Source organism: Xenopus tropicalis, chromosome 3, assembly GCF_000004195.4.
Source record: "Xenopus tropicalis strain Nigerian chromosome 3, UCB_Xtro_10.0, whole genome shotgun sequence".
Lineage (NCBI taxonomy): Eukaryota > Metazoa > Chordata > Amphibia > Anura > Pipidae > Xenopus > Xenopus tropicalis.
In genome coordinates this window covers 131998033-132025499 of record NC_030679.2, presented here as the reverse complement: position 1 = coordinate 132025499, position 27467 = coordinate 131998033, and the positions used below count along the sequence as shown (strand labels likewise).

The following is a 27467-nucleotide window of genomic DNA, read 5'->3' as shown; positions in this document are numbered from 1 at the left end:
TATATACAGTATAGTGGGACATTTATATTCTATATATACAGTATATTGTGAATGGGGCCCTAAGCTCAGGTAAGTGACAGCAGCACAGAGCATATGCAGGGAATCAGCAGAAAAGAAGATGGGGGCTTCTGGGGCATCTTTGGGGGCACAGATCTTCCCTGCTAAAGGCCTGTGGTTGCTTTAGCAACCTGGTTGGTACAGAAGCCCAAAACATAATGTAGCCTACTTCCCAGTTAAGCTTTAGTTTTCCTTTAAAAGAACTGTATATACCCGACAACATAGTGGGCCAAATTGGGATGTTCCAATTTGGGGAGTGAAGAGACCTGTTGGGAGAGGGCTGCATTATTATGTCAGTATGGTCCTTGCCCAATGGTATTTTCAAACCTGCCCAGTAGGTATCCGGCTGAATTTTTGTCCAAATATCAATCAGACAGGACCTTCTGAGGGCCCCATAAATGGGGCTTTTATTTTATAGGTATAATGAAATTGTTTTGTTACAACCTGGAGTGTCACTGTCCCTTTAAGCTGGCCCAGGGGACACTTATCTCTCTGTATCCCATCCCAGGGCTATGACTTAACTTTATTTTGAATAAGGGCACTCCACTTTTGATTGGAGAAGCCTCCTGCGCTGGAAAATAACTCTTGGGCCACCCCAGTAATCTTTGATCACCACAAGAATTGTCAGAAAATAAGACTTTTAAAGCCTCTCGATAACTTAACGAGCATCAGTGCTCAGGGGAGTACTTTATTCATATTTCATTTTCAATGGTATTCAAGTTTGAGTCAAGGTAAAGATGGGTCTAATTCAGCTGTAGGCCTCAAAGTTCTTCTCCAACGCTGTAAAAGAATAGCTTCAACATTGTTATTCTGATGGTGGATAAATTCTACTGAGAGTTGGTAAAGCAAGACTATAATTACAACAGTTATTTTAGTCTGTGTCACTTTATTTTTGTTTTAATTCTGTCCCTAGATCTTAAGGACGATATCACTCACCTCGTATCAGAATTATCAGTGAAGGACAATAACAATACCTGTGATGATGGCCATGATACAAAGTCGGAACCAGGGCAAAGGAGCCATTTTGAGCCACAAACCGTTAAGTGTCACTTGGATTTTGATAGCTTTTCCGATGGACCAGAAATAAATGGCAATGATGGCCCTACAGAGGTCAACAGTGTCCCAGATAACTCTATAAATAATATAATTGATCGGAAAGCTGAAGAATCATCAGTGGATGCACTGGTTTTGATGGACAATGAACATAAATTGAAGGATGGGAAGCCTCAATCACTGACTGACTCACTCCTAGAAGACATCAAGAACTCCAACTGCTACACAGAAGACTTGAATAGTAATGCGCTACAGGGCAGTGCCATTGTATCTGATGAAGTTTTTGGTACAGAAGGGACGCAAGAGGACAACAAAGAACCTTCTCATGAAAGGACAGATGATGCCAGGGAAGCATCTGAAAGTGACACAAAGAAAGATCTGCCACGGAAAAACAGGAAACCAGGCAGCAGACTTCCATCCAGGATACAAAAGGAGAGTGCCAACAGAACCTCCAACTCGGAGTGCCATTCTTCAGCACCAGATCTAGATAATGTCCCTCTACCCAAATCTTCATATAACTTTGACCCAAGTCACTTTGATGACCCTGATTTTAACCCATTTGGTGGCAAGGCCACCCTGCCTCCTTCCCCTACTCTTCCTAAGGGATCTTACAAGTTTGACGAGGAGACTGGTGATGAATTAACGCCTTCGAAATCCTCATCAGGTCTCAGCGAATCTGACTCAAGGATAGAATCTGGAAGTGCCAATTCTTCACCGAAGGCGTCGAGATCGCGTCTTATCACGTAGGTTCCTTTCTTGACCTTCTATTAATGTGTAAAATGATTCTGGTAAATAGAATGCTTGCCACTTAAACCTTTAATAAAATAAAGGGAAAACACTCAGCCAATAAAAAATTATAATACTTTCTTTTTAGAGGTAAAGGTAATCTTCATATTTTCACTATGATTTCACTTCTTTTTCCTAAAAACCCTTTTGTTTCTGCCATACAAATCTGATTTTTTGCTGCTGCACATTTTCCTTGTGTTTTTGTGCCAATGTTCTGATGATTGCGGTCCTGCTCCGTACCTCCCTATTCCATGCTATAGTTACACACATAAAAACCACTCCTACGCCAGATTGTGTGCTCAGTGATGAAAAGGGCAGCACTTGCCCATAAAAGCCAATGTATTCCTACATTTGGTGAGACACAGCAGGTCAAAAAGGCAAGTTGCACCTTTTTATAACATTATTTGCCTTCCCAATTGTGCTAATAAGGACTAATACTGATAAAGACTGAGATGATTTTTTTATTGTGCCTGGTTCAGTGCCAGCTACATTGTTGCTCTTTAGATATCCAACAACTCCACCTGAACTAGGAGAGAAGAAGAAATGAAAAGGAGAAAAGGGTTACATCTGTTTGAGGGTTCTTTAAGTAGAAAGCTACGATATAAAGCCTTGTCACAAAGCACTTTACCTTAGGGCATTGCTGTCCAACTGTTTCCATATAGTGGGCCGTTTATTCTTTATACTACATGTTTGGGGGCCAAAATATAATAAAATGATGATATCTTACAAAGGGAAAATGAAGATCTGGAGCATTCTGGGTGTTTTAAAAAATCCTCTTGGAGGCAATATCTGGATAATAACACTCAATTAAAGAATGTACATTTTACAAGAAAACAAATTAGTGGTAAGTTAATGGCACACTTGGAATTTCAAACCACTGGACACACCTTCCCACAATGTTTGGCTCAGCCCTATCAAGCCCACGCATGCTTTGCCATGTGTCCCCGTGTCTCCCTGGAGCACATTTTGGGACACACCTTCCTTTTATTGTAGTTTTATTTGGTGTCAGAGGTTTGTTAGATGCCTTTGTGCACCCCTTTATGTCACACATACAAGTCGAGTAACATGAACCCCCAGTGCTACCCTCATAAGTGTTCCCATGCACTCTTTTGCACGATGATCAATAGCAAATTAGAATGCTACTGTATAGACTTTACTATAAGTTTTAAGATGCACAACCCTTTCTTGGCTTCAGCCCCCCACACATACACCCTGATAAAATTGCATAATATTCGGTACACAGACGTAGCCCCCACTGTCCTGACTTATATACATAACATAGGTATCAGCTGGTCCATCAATCGGACATACTGGAAAATAATCTGCCAGTGCCACATATATGCCAATGTAGCCGGTGAATGAGGAAGCGAAGATGCACCACTGCTCATTTTCACTTTTTGCTATTCCTTTAGCCCTTTTGTCCTGAGGAATTAAACAATATGGCAATGTTCTGTGTGCCTATATGGCCCCTTGTACACTCTCTGTATATCAATATATGGCCACCTTTTGGCCCTCTCCATAATAAAAAGACCCCTGGACCTTTGGTTTCAATGTCCAAACTCAATGTAATTTGCTTTGGGGGCCATAGCTGTGCCCTAGGAAGCACCGCAATGCAATGTTTTTTTTTTCCACCCCAGGAATGCGCCTCTGGGACTGAAAGGTTCTTCACATTCCTTTGGGCGCTGAATCTAATAAAAAGGAAGGTTCATACGCTTTACTCTCTGTCTGCCCTGTACAATCCACATGCTTTGCATATTGTTCCTTTTATCCATGTTATTGTTAAGCACTCATTTAACTCTTTCATGTGTATGTATCTCTTTGCATTCTATTTCTGTTTTTAGATTTGATATAATTTCTCCATTGGTAGCTTTCCACACTGTGCTTTCTGTTGTTTTGAGTGACTCCTCAGCATACCTGCCAACTGCACCACTTGCTTATACTGGTGGGGGGTCTAGGGAGTAGGTGGGGTTATATATTAGATTGGGGTGGAGTTAAAGCCAGGTTTGTATCAAAAGGGCCTGATACATTTATGTGATGTTGGCAGGTATTCTCCTGGAGTAAAAGTAATTGTCACAGCCATTTTCTCTCCTTTCTTCTGCCTGCTACTCCTATATCTGTCCTTTCTTCTCTTCCTTTGCTTCAGGACTTCTGAGCAAGTGCAATTTCTCTGTTCTTTGTTGTAAGTATTTTCACTTTTAATTTCATAAATTTTTCTGCATGACTTCAAGGCACAGTTCCCTGGTATAAGGGGGACATTCATAACATACTGTATTTTAGGAAATATGGGGATTACTGGGTTGTTTTATTCAAAATATGAAAGTGGTGAGAGGTTTCATATGTGGTGCAATAGGAGGGGGGTATATGGAGCAATAGGAGGGAGTTATAGGGAGGGGTTATATGGAGCAATAGGAGGAATTATAGGGAGGGGTTATATGGAGCAATAGGAGGAGTTATAGGGAGGGGTTATATGGAGCAATAGGAGGGGGTTATAGGGAGGGGTTATATGGAGCAATAGGAGGAGTTATAGGGAGGGGTTATATGGAGCAATAGGAGGGGTTATATGGAGGGTTATATGGAGCAATAGGAAGAGTTATAGGGAGGGGTTATATGGAGCAATAGAAGAAGTTATAGGGAGGGGTATATGGAGCAATAGGAGTAGTTATAGGGAGGGGTATATGGAGCAATAGGAGGAGTTATAGGGAGGGGTTATATGGAGCAGTAGGAGGAGTTATAGGGAGGGGTATATGGAGCAATAGGAGGAGTTATAGGGAGGGGTATATGGAGCAATAGGAGGAGTTATAGGGAGGGTTATATGGGGCAGTAGGAGAAGTTATAGGGAGGGGTTATATGGAGCAATAGGGGGAGTTATAGGGAGGGGTTATATGGAGCAATGGCCTTACCTGCATACTTACAACAATGAAGCCAGATTGGAGGCAGCTACAAGAAGCAGCTAGAAATCAGCCTGCAGGGCGTATGGCCAAGGGGATTATTGGGCAGCGACAGCTATTCTAGCAATGTCAGGTATTTTTAATATGGCTGAATGCTTTCCCTTTATGAAAATGCGCTAAAGCATGCTGTTTTGTAAGGTCTAATAGGATAGCATGTGGCAAGATCTCAAATGATTGTCTCATTCCTGGAGCTGCTACTAGAATATGGCCACTTAATATCTGCATGTGCTTTATTCTCACTGCCAACTTGGTGAGTCACAATTTCTATTCCCTTAACCAACAGTTTTTGCATACTAAAATAAAATATAAAGCCAAACAGCATTCCAATATATATTCATAATGGTTTTAAATCATAAACGCTATGGAAAGCAATATCTGCCTTGCTGTTTATATTCTCTGCGCTACTGGTTCTGACTCCTGAATAATTGTAGCTGAAGCCGACTGATTAACAGAAGAGCTGACTTCTGCTATGCCGAAGTCCGGCCCAGAGATGATAAAGGGATAAACAAATACTGCTTTCTATAGCAATTACTGGAACAGATAAATGTATAACCACTGAAAAGACTTAACCCTAACCCTAATGTACATTGGAAAACTGCTTAGAATGACATTTATTTTCTTTGTGCAAAAAGAGTTTTTGGGTGAAGTTCCCATTCCCAATCAGGATGTGACAACTACTAAGAAGTTCCTATTTTATCATTGTAAAACATTAATAAAACATGTAATAAAAGACACTAAGGTGCATATTTATTATAGTGTATAAGCCAGCATCACTGGTGATGTTGCCTATAGCAACCAGTCAGACCTTTGCTTTTGTTTTCTAACATGTACTATAGGTGACCGTTCAAATCAAATTGCTAATTGGTTGCTATAGGCAATGTCACCGGTAATAATAAATATGCCCCTAAGTTTGCCCAGGAGCAGTAAACTTTAGCAACTAATCAGCAGGCAGTATTTACTGGTCACCGGTTTAGGTTGCAGATTTACTAAAACTAACTGTAATATTTTGTATATTTTGATAATTTTAAAATGTTAGCCTGTAATCAAAATGTAGTTGCTAAATATGTGCTATTTTCTAGCTTAAAGGGAAATTTAACCCTGTAAATATTAGGCAGGGGCTATAAAAAGTAGCACACACCCTGTTGCTCAGTACAGCGATAGGATCCCTTATCCGGAAACCCATTATCCAGAAGTTCCGAATTACGATTTTTTTAGTAGCCTTATGGTATGGAGATCCAAATTACGGAAAGACCCCTTATCCGGAAATCCCAAGGTCCCGAGCATTCTGGATAAAAGGTCCTATACCTGTACTTCTGTGTTTCAGTTTCCCAATAATGTAGAATATTATTATAGGATATGTTGTAGATGGAAAGATGCGAATGCCTATTTTATATACATATAACTGCATAGACTGCTCTGTGTAATTGCTTTTGTGGCTACAGTGGGGTGCCTAAGCCTTTATATAGAACATAATCCTAGGGAATATTATACTGGGCTTTGTTCTAGTTAAAGTTCCTGCCATTCCATTGGTCAGGGAAAGCTTTTTAGTTGAAAATGATCAGTTAAGCCACATAAGCGTGCTGAAGACAGACAACTGCTGAAGTCCCTCTGGCTAAGCTGGCTTATTATTGCATGTCTGCGGTAAGGAAAATAACTTTTCGTGGTGGCTCCGACTGAGTTTCAAGGGAGCACTGGAAGTGTGTTTAAATGAAAGTAATATGGTACATGGCAGTCGGTTTTCTTTCTGTGTATTATATCATTAGAGTGCTTCGTAGATGAGCTCTCCACGGTGTGCATTTGCTCTGTTTAGTGCCCCAGCACTTGCGCCTGGAGTCAAGTAAATGACCCCTATTTTCTAAAAACACAATTTGCCATGTTGCTGGCACAATCATTGGGCACTTTATCAGAACAGTGCAAATAGCAATACAAAGAGGCACAGGTCAGGACACTTGCTTGTTTCTGAAGCCAGTACAGTAGATCATAGGTAAAGGCCATTGGCTGAGTAGATGTAGTCAACAAAACTGACAGTCAGACAAGTATCTGGTTCCTCGTGAGTCTCTGTCCCTTGGCACCAGCAATGGCGCTGTAGCAGCTCCAGTATAAGCATTGCTGCCTCTCCCCATCACTACCGAAGTGGTTCCATTGTTATGTTACACAATTGGAGTAAGCTTTGGCTATGCTGAAAGTGATTTATTTGTATATTCTGCTCAAGTTGTACAGAATAAAGATCTCACTAATGGAGGCTTATAATACTTTTTTTTATAGGAACAGCTGCAAAGTGCAGAATTACGAAGGCTCATCGCTCGTTCTTGATACTTGTGCACAGGTAACCATTTATAAGTTCCTTTCCCCTCCCAAACCCAGTCCTGCTTTCAGTATCTATCAAAATCTGCCTTTTATTCCTTTATCAGATCCTGTCTTGCTTCTTTGCACAGGTCTACTCTTGTCCTTCTCTCCCAAATTATCTTCTCTGGCTTTTCTGACCATATACCAACCTGCTTCCTATCGCTTCCCACATCCAGTCCTGCATTTCTTTTTAGTCCAGTCCTATCTTTTTCTTTTTCCCTAAATACAGTGATGTCCTTCTTTGCTTCCTTTCAAAGATCCAACCCTATCCTCCTGTCTTCTGTTAATTCCTTTTTCTTTTCAAATCCTGTTCTGAATTCCTTCCCAAATCTGATTCCTTTTCTTTCCTTTGTATGACAGTTGTTGCTTCCAAATCCTAGACCTGTTCTCCTCCCACAAAGCCCTGTGAATGTTACATAGTTACATAGTTACATAGTTACATAGGGTTGAAAAAAGACCTGTGTCCATCAAGTTCAACCCATCCAAGTAAACCCAGCACACCTAACCCACACCTACCAATCTATACTCACATACATAAACTATAAATACAACCACTAGTACTAACTGTAGATATTAGTATCACAATAGCCTTGGATATTCTGATTGATCAAGAACTCATCCAGGCCCCTCTTAAAGGCATTAACAGAATCTGCCATTACCACATCACTAGGAAGGGCATTCCATAACCTCACTGCCCTCACCGTGAAAAACCACCTACGCTGCTTCAAATGGAAGCTCCGTTCCTCTAATCTAAAGGGGTGACCTCTGGTGCGTTGATTGTTTTTATGGGAAAAAAGAACATCCCCCAACTGCCTATAATCCCCTCTAATGTACTTGTACAGAGTAATCATGTCCCCTCGCAAGCGCCTCTTTTCCAGAGAAAACAACCCCAACCTCGACAGTCTAACCTCATAGCTTAAATCTTCCATCCCCTTAACCAGTTTAGTTGCACGTCTCTGCACTCTCTCCAGCTCATTAATATCCTTCTTAAGGACTGGAGCCCAAAACTGCACTGCATACTCAAGGTGAGGCCTTACCAGGGACCTATAAAGGGGCAAAATTATGTTCTCATCCCTTGAGTCAATGCCCTTTTTTATACAAGACAGCACTTTATTTGCTTTAGTAGCCACAGAATGACACTGCCTGGAATTAGACAACTTGTTATCAACAAAAACCCCTAGATCCTTCTCCATTAAGGAAACCCCCAACACACTACCATTCAGTAGATAGTTTGCGTTTATATTATTTCTACCAAAGTGCATAACTTTGCACTTATCAACATTGAACCTCATTTTCCAGTTTGCTGCCCAGTTATCTAATTTTGTCAAATCGCTCTGCAAAGCGGCAGCATCCTGCATGGAACTTATAGTTTTGCACAATTTAGTGTCATCAGCAAAAATAGAAACAATACTGTCTATGCCCACCTCCAGGTCATTAATAAACAAGTTAAACAGCAAAGGCCCAAGGACTGACCCCTGCGGTACTCCACTAACCACACTGGTCCAATTAGAAAATGTTCCATTTACAACCACTCTTTGTACTCTATCCTTCAGCCAGTTCTCTATCCAATTACAAATATTATGTTCTAGGCCAATATTCCTTAATTTGATCATTAACCTTCTGTGAGGTACTGTATCAAACGCTTTAGCAAAGTCCAAGTAGATGACATCAACTGCCATTCCAGCATCAAGGTTCCTACTCACCTCCTCATAAAAGGCAACTAAATTAGTCTGGCAAGATCTGTTACGCATAAAACCATGCTGGCACAAACTAATAGTATTGTGAACTGCAATGTATTCAAGTACCCTATCCCTTATTACCCCTTCCAAAAGTTTTCCTACTACTGATGTCAGACTAACAGGCCTATAGTTTTCAGGCTGAGAACGGGATCCCTTTTTAAATAACGGCACCACATTAGCAATCCGCCAGTCTCTCGGCACCATGCCAGACCTCAATGAATCCTGAAAAATTAAGTGAAGAGGTTTGGCAATCACAGCGCTCAGCTCATTTAATACCCTGGGATGAATCCCATCCGGCCCTGGACCTTTGTTTACCTTTACATGTTCAAGTCTCTTTTGAATTTCCTCCCGAGTGACCCATGCGTCAGTAGCTAAATTACTAGAACTGGGCATATTACAAGGGAAGCCTTCATTATCTGGCTCCTCAGATGTATAGACAGATGAAAAATAAGAGTTCAAAATGACTGGGCTATCCACTGCACTGAGCAGCCATTGCTGTGCCATTTACTATTCTTGTTTTGTTATTATTATTATTGTTATTAACATTTATTTATAAAGCGCCAATATATTCCGCAGCGCTGTACAATAATTTGTTTATGCCATATATCCTCTAACCTCAGGCCCACAGTCTTTGTCATAGTTCTCCTTTGACAGAACAATTTACATGCCTGGCTGGACACACAAACTGACTTCATTAGCCAAGCTCCCTTTCAGATAAATAAGCACAAATATAAAAATACATAAGGCTCCCTGGCTAGAATAACTGATGGAATTTTGATCCTGCCAACTGTCTTGTAATGGGGCAATATATGAAAAGTATATGAAATATATAAAGTCTTGCCCAGTATAGTGTGAGCAGGTCCCGAGATACTCACTGTGCTCTAGAAACCTGCTATTCACTGTGGATGCTCAAAGTGGATTGGCTCAACTGAACCCACGTTTGGTTTACCCTTACAGGAGGATGATGCTCCGGCCAGCATCGAGAAGAGGCAGGGTCACGCCACAGATGAAGAAAAGCTGGCATCAGTTCCTGGGCACAAGAGCCAGCCTGAAGAAGAGCAGGAGTTTTTCGAGTGCACCAGTGACAGCAGTTTAGGTGCAGAGGCGGGCTGGGGTTTGCACTGTTATTGGGTCACAGATGATTACAGGTACCTTTAAGGCTGATGCCTCATGGGGCTGATTATTGTTCTGTGGGAAAACTTGCCAAGAATCAGCCCCTCCGCTGGCATCAGCCACTTACATTGCTTGTGCCCAGAAGCATTGTCTACATCCGGGTGCAGGTACACGTGGCGGATATTGGCAAAAAGAACACAAGAGCCAATATCGACCCTTTGTGTTTGCACCCGGACTAAGACAAATTTTCCAGGTACATGTAAGGTAGGAGGCTGATGCCAGCAGAGGGGCTGATTCTGGGCCTGTTTGTTCCACAGGCCAAGTCATGTGTGGCATCAGCCTAAGGGATTAGTACCTAACTATTTCTGGGGACCTCACAGAGTAGCAGCTATATACAGCGGGAAAGTAGTGGAACTCCAAAGATTAACCAATGGCTTGATTTTCTTGTGGGGGTAATTGTGGGATATTGTGTATAGTAAGGCAAAATGGTTTCAGGGGAAGCATAGTGTCAGGGATAGGGCTTTAACTGGTATAGTGTGTGTATAATAAGGCAAGACAGTGTCCAGAACACTTTATATACTGTAAGAGCTATACATCAAGTAGCTGCTGGGAGCTCTGGGTCAATAACTGCTGTAGGTTGGATCATCAATATCCCCAAACAGACTATATAGTTATAGGCATCAAGCACAGCACTGGCAGCAATGTATTTACCCTGGATATGCACACTCTAACCATCACCTCTTCATTTACAGGAAAGCAGCCACTGGTAGAACAGCCAGCACCCGCGGTGAGTACTTCTACATACAGCAATGTGACAGCAAACTAACATATAAATAGTCAGGCAATATTTATATTATCTATTTTAGCATCTTTTTAACCATATTACAAATGCCAGGACTATTGCAGCTTAATCCTTGTGAGATATCTGTACAATGCAGTCAATTCGTGGGCCCTTGGGCATGCTTTTTTTCTAATGGCCTCTCATTGGCATCTACCCATACAGTTGGCTGAGCACAGGTCACAGAAATAAAATCTCAAATTAATGTAATAGGCACTTTGGTTTCCTCCTTCTGCTTTTGTTATTCATATCTATATTGGATGGGTTTCATTCTTTTATGATTGATTACAAAGGCCGCAATTGCAGGGGCCGTCTCCTGCATCAGTGTGTACTTTGTAACTAGAATCATGTGCTTGTCTTTATACCGCTTAATAAATCAGTACTATTTATAGTTGCACTGTTGCTCCCAGCATTGTTCCACTTTCTCTGTTTCGGTCAGTAGGGGGAGCCAAATACACTTCTGTAGGCTTGATAAGAATGATGATCACATTTTTCCGTGAGTTGTTTAGGCCTAAGAATTTGTTAGGTCAGTTGAGACTGGAGGAGTTTAGAGAGAAGTCAGTCAGGGGATGGTGGGAATTGTAGTTCATAAAAGGAAAACTATACCCCCAGAATGAATACTTAGCCAACAGTTTATATTATGTTAAGTGGCCTATTAAAGAATCTTGCCAAACTGGAATATACATATGTGTGTATGTATAACTTTATTTATAAAGCGCCACAAGGGTACGCAGCGCTGTACAATCTTACAGAATACAAAATTACACACAGGGAGGACAAATGATATAATAAATAAATACAATAAATATATATATAAATGCACAGGGAATAAGTGCCATGTGGTATGAGACACAGTAGGAAGGAGGTCCCTGCCCCGTAGAGCTTACAATCTATATCAGTTAATATTGCCCTTTTGCATCCTTTCCCTTGAGCCGCCATTTAGTGATGGGCTGTGCGCTCCCTCAGAGATCAGCTGACAGGAAATAATGCAGCTCTAACTGTAACAGGAAGTAGTGTGGGAGCAAAAGGCAGAACTCTGCCCATTCATTGGCTGATGGGGCCTAGCATGTATGTGTGCCTTGGCTTGTTTGTGTGCACTGTGAATCCTATGATCCCAGGGGCGGCCCTTAATTCTTAAAATGGCAGTTTTCTATTTGGGATTACCCAATGGCACATACAGGTATGGGACCCATTATCCAGAATGCCCGGGACCTGGGATTTTCCGGATAAGGGGTCTTTCCATAATTTGGATTTCCTACTTTAAGTCTGCTAACAAAATTATTTAAACATTAAGTAAACCTAATAGGATATTTTTGGCCCCAATAAGGATTAATGATATCTTAGTTGGGATCAAGTACAGGTACTGTTTTATTATTACAGAGAAAAGGGAATCATTTAACCATGAAATAAACCCAATAGGGCTGTTCTGCCCCCAATAAGGGGTAATTATATCTTAGTTGGGATCAAGTACAGGTACTGTTTTATTATTACAGAGAAAAGGGAATCATTTAACCATTAAATAAACCCAATAGGGCTGTTCTGCCCCAATAAGGGGTAATTATATCTTAGTTGGGATCAAGTACAGGTACTGTTTTATTATTACAGAGAAAAGGGAATCATTTAACCATTAAATAAACCCAATAGGGCTGTTCTGCCCCCAATAAGGGGTAATTATATCTTAGTTGGGATCAAGTACAAGGTACTGTTTTATTATTACAGAGAAAAGGGAATCATTTAACCATTAAATAAACCCAATAGGGCTGTTCTGCCCCCAATAAGGGGTAATTATATCTTAGTTGGGATCAAGTACAGGTACTGTTTTATTATTACAGAGAAAAGGGAATCATTTAACCATTAAATAAACCCAATAGGGCTGTTCTGCCCCCAATAAGGGGTAATTATATCTTAGTTGGGATCAAGTACAGGTACTGTTTTATTATTACAGAGAAAAAGGAAACCACTTTTAAAAATGTGAATTATTTGATTAAAATGGAGTCTATGGGAAATTGCCTTAATTCCTTAATTGCCTGTAATTCGGAATTTTCTGGATAAGGGGTCCGATACATGTACTACTAAAAAAAGTATATTTTTATGTATATGTTCATTTAGATGAAGCAGGGTTTTACATATGAGCTGTTTATGTGATATATTTTTATAGAGACTGTAGCTTTTCTTTAAAGCCCAGAGAGCCATACGTTAGATACAGCACCTCAAATGCTGCATGGGACATGGAAAAGTCCCAAGGTATAACCATGGCTTCACATACTTGCTTTTTTATTCTTTGTAAAGGTTTGCCAAATCTGGTATTTCTTTTCCCCGTGTAATCCTGCTGATCAAGCAGCCTGCGTGTGCTCAGACATTCATGTTGGGGGATATACAAAAAGGAGATTTCAGACAGTGTCTCCGCTGCTTCCTGTAGAATAAGGATGGGAAGCCAAGGAGAGGCACCAGCAGTTTATATGGGGAAGAATAATGATAATTATGTTACTGTTATTATTTCTGTTGCAACCACATGCCTGGGATTTCAGTAATGAATATCAGGCTACACAGACCATTCCACCCTTGGAAATAACTGTCAGAAGCGTGTATCCACTAAGCCTTTGTGCCACGTGAGGGGGCCTGTGTAAGAACACTGTACCTTTTATAATTAGAATGGAAATCCAACCCAAACCAAAATAAAGGCAAAATGAGTAATGCACTTTTAAAGGAAAACTATACCCCCAGAATGAATACTAAATATAAGGGGCCTAATAAAGAATCTTACCAAACTGGAATATGTATATATATATATATATATATATATATATATATATATATATATACATACAGAAAAGAACAGAACACACCCTAATAATAATCCTCTGCACTCACCCATTATCAATATATAGAACATTAAGACATTCGGTGCATTTAAGCTACTAAGAAATGCCCTTCCCTTTAAGCAAAACAGGGATTGTTTGTCCATACATTGCAATATACTTCAAGCTGGCCAACTGTGTCAAAGTCATCCCTTTTGACCAGTTCCTACACTGACTTATGCAATTCATTAAGAATTCTACTGCTTCAATATACATTTAGCCAAGGGACTAAGTTTTACCTGCAACTTTCTTGCTTTCAAGGTTAAAACCCCCATATGGTTGCCCTTTTTTTTGCTATAGCTTATACAGGAGCAGTGGCCAGCTCCTTGTTGTAGCTCCCACCCTTCCCAGCTGCAGTCAGGTGATCCCAGTGGAGCCAAAAAAAGGGCAACCATATGGGGGTTTTAACCTTGAAAGCAAGAAAGTTGCAGGTAAAACTTATATATATATATATATATATATCTCCGTAAATATTGCCCTTTTACATCTTCTACCTTAAGCCGCCATTTAGTGATGGGCTGTGTGCTCCCTCAGAGATCATATGACAGGAAATAATGCAGCTCTGACTGTAACAGGAAGTAGTGTGGGAATAAAACATAATGCTTTGTCCATTACTTGGCTCATGTAACTGAACATGTATCTATGCCCTTGGTTTGTTTGTATGCACCATGAATCCTATGATCCCAGGGGTGGCCCTTAATACTTAAAATGGCAGTTTTCTTTTTAGGATTACCCAATGGCACATGCTACTGAAAAAGTATTATTTTATAAAAATGGTTTATATAGGTTAAACAGGGTTTTATAGGTGAGCTGTTTTATGCAATATATTTTTTAGACCTGGGGATTTAGTTTTCCTTTTATTTTAGTGCAGGGATCTGTTAAAAGGAGAGGGAGTTTGGGGCAGAAAACACTTTCTGAGGCCTCATTATTTTCATAAAGCTCACAACAACTACTGTTTATATCTAATAATATATATACATTTAATTGCACTTTCAGGGTTAAATATACAGGGTTAAATAATCAACCATTCCTTGCTTTAGAGTAGCATTTCCCAGCGTATTTGACATTTAGATATAAAGGCTTTATAAAGCTTTCCTGGATGTTGGTGCAATCTGCCAGATAATATATATACTGAATCTTGCTTAGGGCAGCAATTAGTGTAGGATTATGGGAGTCAGCACTAGAACGGACACATTTAAACGGGATAATCCATTCAAGGACATCGGGGTCAACACTTGTCGGATCTGCTTATGTTTAAGAAGAGACTCAAACGTGGCACAAGGTGTCTAATCTAATTGTGAGGAAATGACAAGTGCATTCAGAACTAGGGGATAGGGATAACCCTGAGAGACTTAGCCCATGAGGTGACAGTTTGTGTGGAGAAATTCATGGGTGAGTGGGCTCAAGAGTAACAAAAGCACTGGCACTCAGAGCTACAAATGGGACAAGCCCTTAGAAATCTTTATTGCGGAGGTGCAACGTTTCGAGGCAAAGTGACCCCTTTATGAAGCTGAGTGGGCTCCAGAGCCAAATGATCAGATCAGCCCGATATGGCCCAGCACATAAGTGGCCATATTGGTCAAAGATCCTCTCGCTTGGCACCCTTCAGGGAGCAATAATAGTGAGGTGAATAGGCTTAACCAATGTATAGCTCAATCAGAGTCGGACTGGGGGGTGCAGGGCCCACTGGGCTCCCGCCAGCCGCATCCCCTAACCCCCCTCGCAGGGTCCCCCCACCTGACGTCCTCCCCTGAACGCATCAAGGGGAGGAACTGACGGCCGGGGGAGCGCCCGCAAGGGTTGGGTCTGGGCCCCGGGGCCCACTAGAGCTGGGGGCCCAGTCCGACCCTGATCTCAATAAATGACCTATTATCTTGAGCCACCATTTTGTGATGATTCTGTGCATCACTCACTGATCACCTGATATAATGCAGCTCTAACTGTAACAGGAAGTAGTGTGGGAGCAAAAGACAGAACTTTGTCCATTCATTGGCTGATGTGACCTAACCTGTACGTGTGCCTTGGCTTGTTTTTTGCACCTTAAATTGTATGATCCCAGTAGGTGGCCCTTAGTTTTTAAAATGGCAATTTTCCAGTTAGGATTACCCAATGGCACATACTACTAAAAAAAAGTATATTTTTATAAAAATGGTTCATTTAGATGAAGCAGGGTTTTACAAATGAGCTGTTTTATGTGATATTTTTATAGAGACCTACATTGTTTTGGGGTATAGTTTTCTTTAAGTACATAAAATGGCAGAGTTTCATTATGGATTTAGCAACTGGCATGCTAGCATGTAAATATATTTTTGGGCTGTTTTATACAATATATTTTCATAGACAGCTGCAATGCTCTGGGGTATAGTTTCCCTTTAATAAATCAGAGAATTTAGGAGACTGAGTGAATCAGAGCTTTCTTATCTCTTCAGAGGCCCAGCCCGCTCATCTGTGGGGCTGGAAGGCACGGTGCTCTAGATGGCATCTGTCTGAGTGAGTGTGACCGGGCAGCAATACTAACCCTGATCAGGGAGGAGGTAAAACGTTTTCTTTAAGTTACATTTACTGTCCACGTGCTTCTACCATCAGCATTCTGTGTTGTATTATTCACAGCCATCCCAAAGCAACTTACCTGCACTACAGGCTGCATCTGTACATCATAACTGTCAGCTCAGTCTGTGCCCTCCATTTAACACTGCTCTTAAACGTTAAGCCACAGTCCCTACATATCAGGGGTTGTCTTCTATTCTATAATAGAATACCACTCTCTGCTTATTGGCATGGATAATCATTAGATCATAAGACTCTAATTCTGGCCCACCTATGTGGACAAAATCAATTTATGGAAAAGGAAACTTCAAGCATAGGCAAGCTGTGAGGCCCTTTCATTTAGTACATTCATATAATCAAACATGGCTGCCTGCAACTGGAGCTCTCTCCTAGTGTGGGTGGTATAGTACTTGAGTCCTGTATACAGCCAAAAGTTCACACTGAAAGGTCAACATGCCCAAACATCTGTATATACTGTTTCCATATTTGTTGCATCCACTGTGGTATCCTCTATAAACAGCTTTAGCCCAGTGCATTATGCACTATATATATATATATATTTGTATGGAGAATGCCACCTAAATAAAAGCAGCTATACATGTATGTATGTATGTATGTATATATATATATATATATATATTCTATAAAATCTCATGGTATAATATTTAAAATACATTTAGCCCTTCACTCTGAGTTTTTGCCTCCTTCTGGGGCAGATTTCCAGTCTCTGGGTGAGTCAGTGCATTTGGGTAACTCGTGAGTGGTGGCCTCCTGTGACATGTTTATTTTCATGTTGAATTGAATGGTTCACTGGATCCATGGAAAAAACAATGTTCAGTAACACGCCATAGTACATAAACATAATAGAGCTATACTACATCTGAACTTTCTAGATTTAACCCTTGCCTTAAAGACGTTGCAAAGGAAATATAGATACTGTGAGTTAACTATGGTCATATTGTTGCCATAGCTTATGTAAGTGTTGTGTCCACTAACACCTGAGGTGGTATGTTTTAGGACCTTTAGCTCATCATTATAGTGAGCATGGGCTTTATTGCAGATTTTAGTTTTGTCCTTACTACCATCCTAGCTGCTATAGAACTGTGATATTGGATATTAGTACACTGTTATGGTGTAGCACAGTGATCCCCAATCCCCAAAAGCAAAATGTTGCTTTTCATGTTGCTCCAGTGGCCTCAAAGTAGGTGCCCATTTTTAAATTTCTGGCTTGGAGACAATTTTATTCAAAGCAGCCCAGCAGTCCACATGGGGCTACCAAATAGCCAATCACAGTCCTTATTTTGCATCCTCAAGGAACTTTTTTTTATTTATATTCTTAACAAGTTAAACAGATTGTCGCAATTCTGTAGATTGCTGAAGTAAGAAATAAGGGAAGAGAGGGGAGAGGGTGTTGGTTTCAGTTGAGTCAGGCTCACCTAATTGAGTCTGAGTAGTCATTTCTCTATTTAGGGTGAAGAGTCTGAAGTAGTCGTTTGCCCAGCTAGTGGATATGGTAGCCAGATTTTGTTAAAAATCATGGTTCTCAAGGAACTTTTTAATGCTTGTGTGCTCACCAACGCTATTTACATCTGATTGTGGCTCACAAGTAAAAATGGTTGGGGATCCCTTGTGTAGTATATCAATGGAATTACTGGGGGATACTAGCACTTGGGAATAGGGCCCTCTTTGTTTTTGCTTCTTTATAGTATGTCTATGTGTGCCACATTTTGTTGCTGTAATGTGCCTGTTATACTGGCTGGTCATTGTGTTAGAAGCTTTGCTCATGTTCTAATAAAGGTGATTACACATAGAATAGGCTTCACCATGGCTCTGGTGTCTTTCACAACTGACATGCTGTGCTCAGTTGTGGAATGAGACAGATCATACCTTGATTTAAAGTCAGTTATTTTGAATTATGGAGCTCTGTATACTTGGATACATTGTAAGTAATATTTGGGAATAATCATATGCACCATTGCTTCAGTTCACTACCATCGCTGCTAAGCTTTTCTCATACCTTAAGTCCATGTACAAATAGCATTATTAACTTAATCTAATAATCATCTAGGCCTTAGCAATTGATTTATTTAGATTTACCCTCACGTAGGGAGAGCTAAATCAGTCCAAATATTTGAAGTTGAGTTGAGCTAAGGCTCTAGTGGTCTTGAGTTGGGTAGACCTGATGCAGGCCATCATGATTAGTGCCATCAATGTCCATAGAATCACTGGTAAGCTACAAGACAAAAAAAAAAAGATTAAGTATCATTGTCTTTGAAAGGAACCATGACTCTTTTTTAGCATTAAAACATAATATCCCAGCCCCTTTGTAATCAGTGTAATTACTGAGATTAAGTAAATGTGGTATTGGTATTATGATCTCAATATCAGCCAAGACCTGAGTACAACCATCCATAGAATTACCTGTCGCTATAACCACCTGCCATTAGTAAACATTTGTACTATAAGTATTTTCCTGTATTTCCCTTTATTAATTCTTTGTTCAGGGCATTGGCCAGGAAATCAAGCCTAGGAAGGCAGCCAGTGAAGAGAAGCTGAGTCAATATTGGTTTATTCAAACATTAACTATTTCTGAAAAGATATTAAAAGCAATCTAGTTAGACACTAGTTATGCTCCATATGTGCCACCTATGATCTCTGACCTTTTTTTGTGGGTTTTCTCTACAGATTATTACGAAGGAAACTGAAGTGAAAGACTGGCAGACAAAATATGATGAGAGTCACAGGGAGGTTTTGGAAATGAGGTGAGTTCCATAATGCGAAGTATTGTTTCTGGGCCTGTGGCGCAATTCATTTGCAATCAGTTAGCTTAATACACTGCCAAGTGATAAATCGGCTCATCAATGTGCTTAATGAAAGGTTCATGAAGGAACTCTTTTTTTTTTGATTCTATACAATTCTTGAACAACATAATGATGACAAAGGTCTACTTATATGGAGAACAAGTGTCCTAGGTAATGTATTTATTGCACCCAAATATATTTTTGTTTCTTTTGCAGGAAAATCGTTGCAGAGTATGAAAAAACCATTGCACAGATGATTGGTGAGATTTTACAATGACATATTGTGTATATTATTATAATATTGTAAGAGAAGTTGTGTTGCCATACATGCCTAGCTGAATTCAGCCATACTGCTGGATCATTTGTTCATGTATAAAAACTTGGGAAACAGATTTAACAGACCACCCTGTTGGATCTCAGCTAATCTGTTCAGTATAAAAATGTTGCCTGCCATGTTGGAGGGTGCATAATGCATCATTAGATGAGGAAATGAGAAGAACCCTAGTGTCTATTAACTTCCTGTCAGATCTGATCATATGGGCAGCTAAATACAAGTCAATAGATACACTGACACATTTATACTGTGTATATTCATTGTAGTGGAATTGTGTATATAGTAATACTACTGTAATGCGTGGTTGCTTTGTGTCAGCTCTAGTAAGCCATAGCAGCCATTCAGATATTTGCATTCAAACAGGTGATCGGTTATTACTGACTGGTTGTTACCTTACCCTTTTATCCCAAAAAGCTACAGCTACAGAACAATAAGAACAACAAAGTGTCCACAGCAAATTGATTGTAAGGGGAATCCCACCCCCCCCTTTAATGTTATGCTCTACCTAAAGGTCCCCATACACGGCCCGACTATAGCTGCCGATATCGGTCCCTTGGACTGATTCGGCAGCTAATTGGCCCGTGTATGGGCAGAACAGAGCGGCCTGGCCGACCGATATCTGGCCTGAAATTGGCCAGATCTCGATTGGCCAGGTTAGAAAATCCAGTCGGATTGGGGACCGCATCAGCTCGTTGATGTGGTCCCCGAACCGACTGCCCCATAACCACAAATGTAATCCGATCGTTTGGCCCCAGGGCCAGACCCATAGGTGGGGATATCGGGTGAAGATCCACTCGCTTGGCGACATCGCCAAGCGAGCGGATCTTATAGTGTATGGGCACCTTAGTAGTTTGTAATTGCCCATACTAGTGCAGCTATTAAATATTTGCCTTTGTTTTGATTGGCCAGAGGATGAACATAGAAGCAAAATGGCCTCCCAGAAGAGCCTCCAGCAACTGACTAAAGAGAAGGATCAAGCCATTTCTGATCTGAACTCAGTGGAGCGATCTCTCTCAGACCTCTTCAGGCGATATGAGAACCTCAAAGGTGTCTTAGAAGGCTTCAAAAAGGTAATAGCTTAGGCCTTACACTTTAATGGACTATCGCTGAACTGTTCTGCTTATTGTGCTGATGGTCTATTGTAGAGAGAGATTCTTGCATAAAGTTCTGTGGGATAACTGCCAGAATATTGTTATTAGCAATGCATATTTCTGTTTATTTGTATGAGTGGAAGCTGCCATGATTGCTTTTACAAGTTATCCCAGGACACTAATAAAGTAGCACACTGCTGCCAAATTATAATTGGGCATACTTTTTTTTTTTAATTCCTTGTCTTTTTTGTTTTTTTTTAATTAGAATGAAGAAGTTCTCAAAAAATGTGCCCAGGATTATCTGTCTCGGGTAAAGCAGGAGGAACAGAGATACCAGGCTCTGAAACTGCATGCTGAGGAGAAGCTGAACAAGTGAGTGCCAATATATTTTGGTCTATAGCAGGCCAACAGCGGTGGGCAAAATGCTCTTGCGTAGTTGTTGTGGAAGATGGTCCACTTCTAATCACTACATCTGTGGCAGACAGCACGGTTTACTTCAATGGGAAGTGGGGCAGGCTTTGCCATAGGACTTGTACCATAGGCCTTATAAGTGGCTTCCAAGTTCCAACAAATGGGTGTAACACCCTAAGGGGCATACTTATTATGCTGTGTAAAAAACAGCGAGAAAATTAACCACACATCGGCAGGCTTTGCCGTATAAAATGGCGTAAAAACGGCGTAAAATCGGCCTAATTTTTTATGTGTTTTTTCTTCCACCGGAACTTATGGAAAATAACGGCATAATATCCGGCGTTCAGACGGCGATCTTTTCCATTTATTTTACACAGCTTTTTACTCCGTTTTTTCGGCGAATTAGTTTTACACAGCATATTAAATACGCCCCTAAATGTGAACCATTATATGTTGTTAAGGTGTCAAAACAAAAGCAGAGATTGGCTGCTGGCCTGGTCTCTGTTGAGTCAGACGCTTATTGACTATATATTGGCCAAAATAATGCCTTCCCTGATCATTATCTGTATGGACTGATTCAGGTAGGTTGAAATAATTCCATAAGCCAAGGGCTAGAGATTCAGTCCCCCACAAATAAATTTTCACCTTCCGCCTTTCATGTGCATGAATCAGTGAAGTGCCGGATGCATGTGTGGATTATTTTAAAATGTGTTTTCCATCTGGTTTGCCCAAGTGGTGTGCAGTCTTGGGGATTATAGTAAGGTATTATGATGTTCTGAGTAACAGGAAGAAAACAGGTGGTATTTATGAAAGTCTTCTACTATTACAGCATTTGTTCTGTATTTTTATCTCTGAAGAGCCAATGAAGAAATTGCTCAGGTGCGAACAAAGGCGAAAGCAGAAAGTGCAGCCCTTAATGCAGGACTGAGGAAGGAGCAGATGAAGGTAGAATCACTGGAGAGAGCATTGCAGCAAAAGGTGGGTACTAGTGGCTTAAATCTACAGTCTTCTAAACCTATAAACTGGAGGGATCCTAAGCAAAGTAATAATGCAAAACATACAATCCCCAAAACATTGTTTACATTAACCTAGTAGGGAATAATGCAAGTTGCTGTTCTTCTTTATACGGGCATTGAGAAAACCCTTTCCATGAATGCTTTGAGCCACACATTTTTCTTTATTTTTCTCAGTGTAAAAACTGAACATTTTACAGGCGTAGGACCTGTTATCCAAAATGCCCGGGACCTGGGGTTACCTTAGGGCTATTAAATAATCATTTAAACATTAAATAAACCCAATAGGATTGTTCTGCCCTCAATAAGGGGTAATTATATCTTAGTTGGGATCAAGTACAGGTACTGTTTTATTATTACAGAGAAAAGGGAATCATTTAACCATTAAATAAACCCAATAGGGCTGTTCTGCCCCCAATAAGGGGTAATTATATCTTAGTTGGGATCAAGTACAGGTACTGTTTTATTATTACAGAGAAAAGGGAATCATTTAACCATTAAATAAACCCAATAGGGCTGTTCTGCCCCCAATAAGGGGTAATTATATCTTAGTTGGGATCAAGTACAGGTACTGTTTTATTATTACAGAGAAAAGGGAATCATTTAACCATTAAATAAACCCAATAGGATTGTTCTGCCCCCAATAAGGGGTAATTATATCTTAGTTGGGATCAAGTACAGGTACTGTTTTATTATTACAGAGAAAAGGGAATCATTTAACCATTAAATAAACCCAATAGGGCTGTTCTGCCCCAATAAGGGGTAATTATATCTTAGTTGGGATCAAGTACAGGTACTGTTTTATTATTACAGAGAAAAGGGAATCATTTAACCATTAAATAAACCCAATAGGACTGTTCTGCCCCCAATAAGGGGTAATTATAACTTAGTTGGGATCAAGTACAAGGCAATGTTTTATTATTACAGAGAAAAAGAAAATTTGAATGATATGATTATTCTATGGGAGACAGCCTTCCCCTAATTCGGAACATTCTGGATAATGGATAACAGGTTTCCAGATAACAGATCCCATACCTGTAGTGCTTTCTCCACAGCATAACTGACAAAGCCAATGATTTCTTTTGTGTTTCAGAACCAGGAGATTGAAGAGCTGACGAAGATCTGTGATGAACTGATTGCAAAGATGGGACGGAGTGAATAAAGGAATGACCCCCATCCCTAATCCTCTCTGCTGGCCAGACACAGCATGGGATAGGCCCCAATCCTTGTCACTTGTAAAGACAATAAAAACCTCCAGTTCTCAGATATTCCTTCTAAATGCGTAATGCCATCTGAAGCTTACCATTTACATGCCGCAAAGAGCTTCTCTCATAATAACTTTCCTTTAATAACAAAGAGCAACTGCACTTTGAAATTTTCTCTTGAGTGCTTCTCATGCTTCTTTCCCTGGGATACCTCTTCTGTGGGAAAGCTTATCTCTTACATTTTGTTTGTGCATATAGTCTAAACCTTAGACCTTTGTCATTGATCCACCTTGTATGTTGCTAATGAATTATTCTATCGTGATTGGCTATTGGAAACACTGGTTCCAGAATGCCATGCGCTCTTTGGCCTATGCAGTAGGAGTTTAGATAATTTATTTGTCTTGCAGGTCAAGAGGACCACATTACATAAATAAGTACTATGCAACATTCCCCAAACATATCTCACACCCTTAAATTATAAAGAAGGCATGACATGACCAAATTCTTCTCTGGCAAATTTAGCTTTATAGCTTTAACTGGAACAGTGGAAATACACTTCTGAGGACCCATCTCTTGTATCTAAGATAAAGCAGTTAGGAGCTATAGAGAAGTGTTATTTGGTGAATTTCCATTGTGTAAGCAGCAGGCTGTGTTCCAAATAACACAAGTTTTATTATGCAATTTAATTGTGCACAGATACACGGCATCATTTCGCCCTCTGATGCACGCACCATAGGATCTGGTAAGAGGATCCATGGAGATTACATCGAGCCTCTTGTTGTGATCCTATTATCTAAAGTCGCCTGGCTGGTGTCACACGATTCTTCTGTAAAGTATAGTGTGCCTGTGAAAAAGGGGCAGGGAGCAAAGGCTGATACATAGAACAATATGACAACCATTAGCTGCACAGGTTATTTAATTTAATGCTGACAGTGTGATCTTGCCAAATATCATGGTTATCTGACGGCCCTCTTACCCCCATATTTAATAAAAAGGCACTAAGTTTGCCCAGGAGCAGTAACCCATAGCAATAGGATGTTGGCTTTTAAACAGATGACCAGAAAATTCAACCTGCTGATTGGTTGCTATGGGTTACTGCTTCTGGGGAAACTTTTTTCCTTTTTAACATAACCCCCGAAGGGTGTTAATGCCCATGTCATAATGTTTGTTGTAACACGAGCAAAGTTTGTTGTACTTACGCGTGAATTAACAACACGCATGACAGCTACGGAAATCATCCATTACACAGAGAGGGAATGACGTGTGTCTCTATATTATGCCACCACAGACCTGGCGTAACCCATGGGAGGCAGCAGGGCCTATTCAGGGCAACAAAAGAATTCTGCTTTTTACACTTCATTTTTAAAGCCGAAACTTATTTTTACACCAACATTTTGCACAGTTTTATAATTATGTGATTTTATGTGGTGTAATGTGGGGTTAGAGTGGCAGTGTTTGGTGTATTCTAAAGCCACTGATTTTACACAACTTTATTAATATGCCCCTTAAAGCGGCTGATGGACTTTTTAGGTTCAAGCTCTCCTCAGAGGTCCAATCTTTGGGTCAAAGCCCTGCTAAGGTTACAGATACAGGAAAACATTGGCAGATCAGCCATTTAACTGTAGTTCCAAGAATATCCAGGAGAGTGAATAAGTATTGACTTATCCTAACTGACCTTCAAGCTAGGTGGCAAGTAGTTCTCCATCCCAGGTGTATCTAGAGAGCAAGTAGTTCTCCATCCCAGGTATATCTAGTAGAGCAAGTAGTTCTCCATCCCAGGTGTATCTAGGAGAGCAAGTAGTTCTCCATCCCAGGAGTATCTAGAAGAGCAAGTAGTTCTCCATCCCAGGTGTATCTAGGAGAGCAAGTAGTTCTCCATCCCAGGTATATCTAGAAGAGCAAGTAGGTCTCCATCCCAGGTGTATCTAGGAGAGCAAGTAGTTCTCCATCCCAGGTATATCTAGAAGGGCAAGTAGTTCTCCATCCCAGGTATATCTAGAAGAGCAAGTAGTTCTCCATCCCAGGTGTATCTAGGAGAGCAAGCAGTTCTCCATCCCAGGAGTATCTAGAAGAGCAAGTAGTTCTCCATCCCAGGTGTATCTAGGAGAGCAAGCAGTTCTCCATCCCAGGAGTATCTAGAAGAGCAAGTAGTTCTCCATCCCAGGTGTATCTAGGAGAGCAAGCAGTTCTCCATCCCAGGAGTATCTAGAAGAGCAAGTAGTTCTCCATCCCAGGAGTATCTAGAAGAGCAAGTAGTTCTCCATCCCAGGTGTATCTAGGAGAAGAAGTAGTTCTCTATCTCAAATCTCACCCTGGCATTCTAGCTAAGTACCCCCATGTCAGTGCTCTAGTCCCCAGGAGGCTAACCTAATGGTTTGGGAACCACTGCCATTTACCACTGCTAAGTTTACTGGGTTGGGAAGAATTGAACCCAAGTTGCCTTGTAACTCCAAGCTTTTCAAACATCTATAACTGGGAGACATAATAGGCCAAATAGATATTACAAGCTTATCAGAAATGAAACAAATGCCGATTTTCTGTTCTTTTCTATATGTATATATTTGCCTACTGTGATTTATCACTTGAAGTCATATTAACTGATGCCATATTGAAAATGGATAACCATGCCTTCTTAGCTATGTGTTCTTAAATGTGTTGCCATTTCCTGGTTTTATTTTGCCTTTTTTCGTCCTATGTTTTTAGAGCCAGGGACACCCAGATTCTTTAGAGCCTTAGTCAAAAAGCAACCGTGGCCCAGAAGGGTCAGGATGGATTTTGCTGCTATTCTTGCACGCAAAAGAAAAAGAGATATATATTTAAAAGTGTATATTTTTCCATAAATGTGGAAGCCAGATAGATTATGCTTTAGTAGAGGAATGTGAAAACTTGCAGTCTTCCAAGGGCTGGCAAAGCATGCTGGGAAATGTAGTTCATGTATGGAGATCAGCAAGTTTGACATCTCTGCAAGATAGGAATTCCAGTAGAGAGCTCGCTCTTATGTAGTAAGGCTTCATATATATATATATATACATAACCGCAGTATATTTTATATACAGCAATCTTTTTTTATATATATATTTGGGAAAATACTTGACAATTCTCACACAGACGAGATTATGATGACTAATATATAAATACATATATATATTTTTCCTTGTTTTGTTGTCTGTATAAATGTTGTTTGAAATCTGTTTGGATTTGTATTCTCTTTTATTCCATTCTTAAAACTTCTTATTTTGCAATGAATCAGAGAGAATAGTAAAGATTGCCATACAGGGGCAGATTGAAGAAACAGCCCAAATGTAAAACCCAGCTTCATCTAAAAAAAAGACATTTTCATAAAAATATACTTTTAGTGGTATGTGCCATTGGCTAATTCTAAATATAAAATTGCCATTTTAAGTACAGGTATCGGACCCCTTATCCGGAAACCCATTATCCAGAAAGTTCCGAATTACGGGAAGGTTATCTCCCATAGACTCCATTTTAATCAAATAATTTACATTTTTTAAAATGGTTTCCTTTTTCTCAGTGATAATAAAACACTACCTAGTAATTGACCCCAACTAAGATATAATTCCCCCTTATTGGGGGGCAGAACAGTCCTATTGGGTTTATTTAATGGTTAAATGATTCCCTTTTCTCTGTAATAATAAAACAGTACCTGTACTTGATCCCAACTAAGATATAATTACCCCTTATTGGGGGCAGAACAGCCCTATTGGGTTTATTTAATGGTTAAATGATTCCCTTTTCTCTGTAATAATAAAACAGTACCTGTACTTGATCCCAACTAAGATATAATTACCCCTTATTGGGGCAGAACAGTCCTATTGGGTTTATTTAATGGTTAAATGATTCCCTTTTCTCTGTAATAATAAAACAGTACCTGTACTTGATCCCAACTAAGATATAATTACCCCTTATTGGGGCAGAACAGTCCTATTGGGTTTATTTAATGGTTAAATGATTCCCTTTTCTCTGTAATAATAAAACAGTACCTGTACTTGATCCCAACTAAGATATAATTACCCCTTATTGGGGGCAGAACAGCCCTATTGGGTTTATTTCATGGTTAAATGATTCCCTTTTCTTTGTAATAATAAATCAGTACCTGTACTTGATCCCAACTAAGATATAATTACCCCTTATTGGGGGCAGAACAGCCCTATTGGGTTTATTTAATGGTTAAATGATTCCCTTTTCTTTGTAATAATAAATCAGTACCTGTACTTGATCCCAACTAAGATATAATTACCCCTTATTGGGGGCAGAACAGCCCTATTGGGTTTATTTAATGGTTAAATGATTCCCTTTTCTCTGTAAT

At 40.1% G+C, this 27467-nt stretch overlaps 1 protein-coding gene across 5 annotated transcripts in view; it reads left to right on the top strand.

The window, feature by feature from the left end:
- tacc1 (transforming, acidic coiled-coil containing protein 1) overlaps positions 1-26331 on the top strand; it is a 60726-nt gene extending 34395 nt beyond the window's left edge. For 2 of the 5 annotated variants that reach the window (XM_012959392.3, XM_002932784.5), the window contains exons 3-14: positions 971-1853; positions 4040-4075; positions 7110-7170; positions 9887-10025; positions 10795-10829; positions 16168-16272; positions 18971-19047; positions 19303-19346; positions 20330-20490; positions 20777-20883; positions 21780-21900; positions 23029-26331. In XM_012959392.3, coding sequence (XP_012814846.1) covers positions 971-1853; positions 4040-4075; positions 7110-7170; positions 9887-10025; positions 10795-10829; positions 16168-16272; positions 18971-19047; positions 19303-19346; positions 20330-20490; positions 20777-20883; positions 21780-21900; positions 23029-23097 — 1838 coding nt within the window. In that variant the 3' untranslated portion in view covers positions 23098-26331. The remainder of the gene's footprint in view (positions 1-970; positions 1854-4039; positions 4076-7109; positions 7171-9886; positions 10026-10794; positions 10830-16167; positions 16273-18970; positions 19048-19302; positions 19347-20329; positions 20491-20776; positions 20884-21779; positions 21901-23028) is intronic. The other 3 variants (XM_012959391.3, XM_004912512.4, XM_012959393.3) reach the window with 3 other exon arrangements.
- Positions 26332-27467: the final 1136 nt, after the last annotated feature.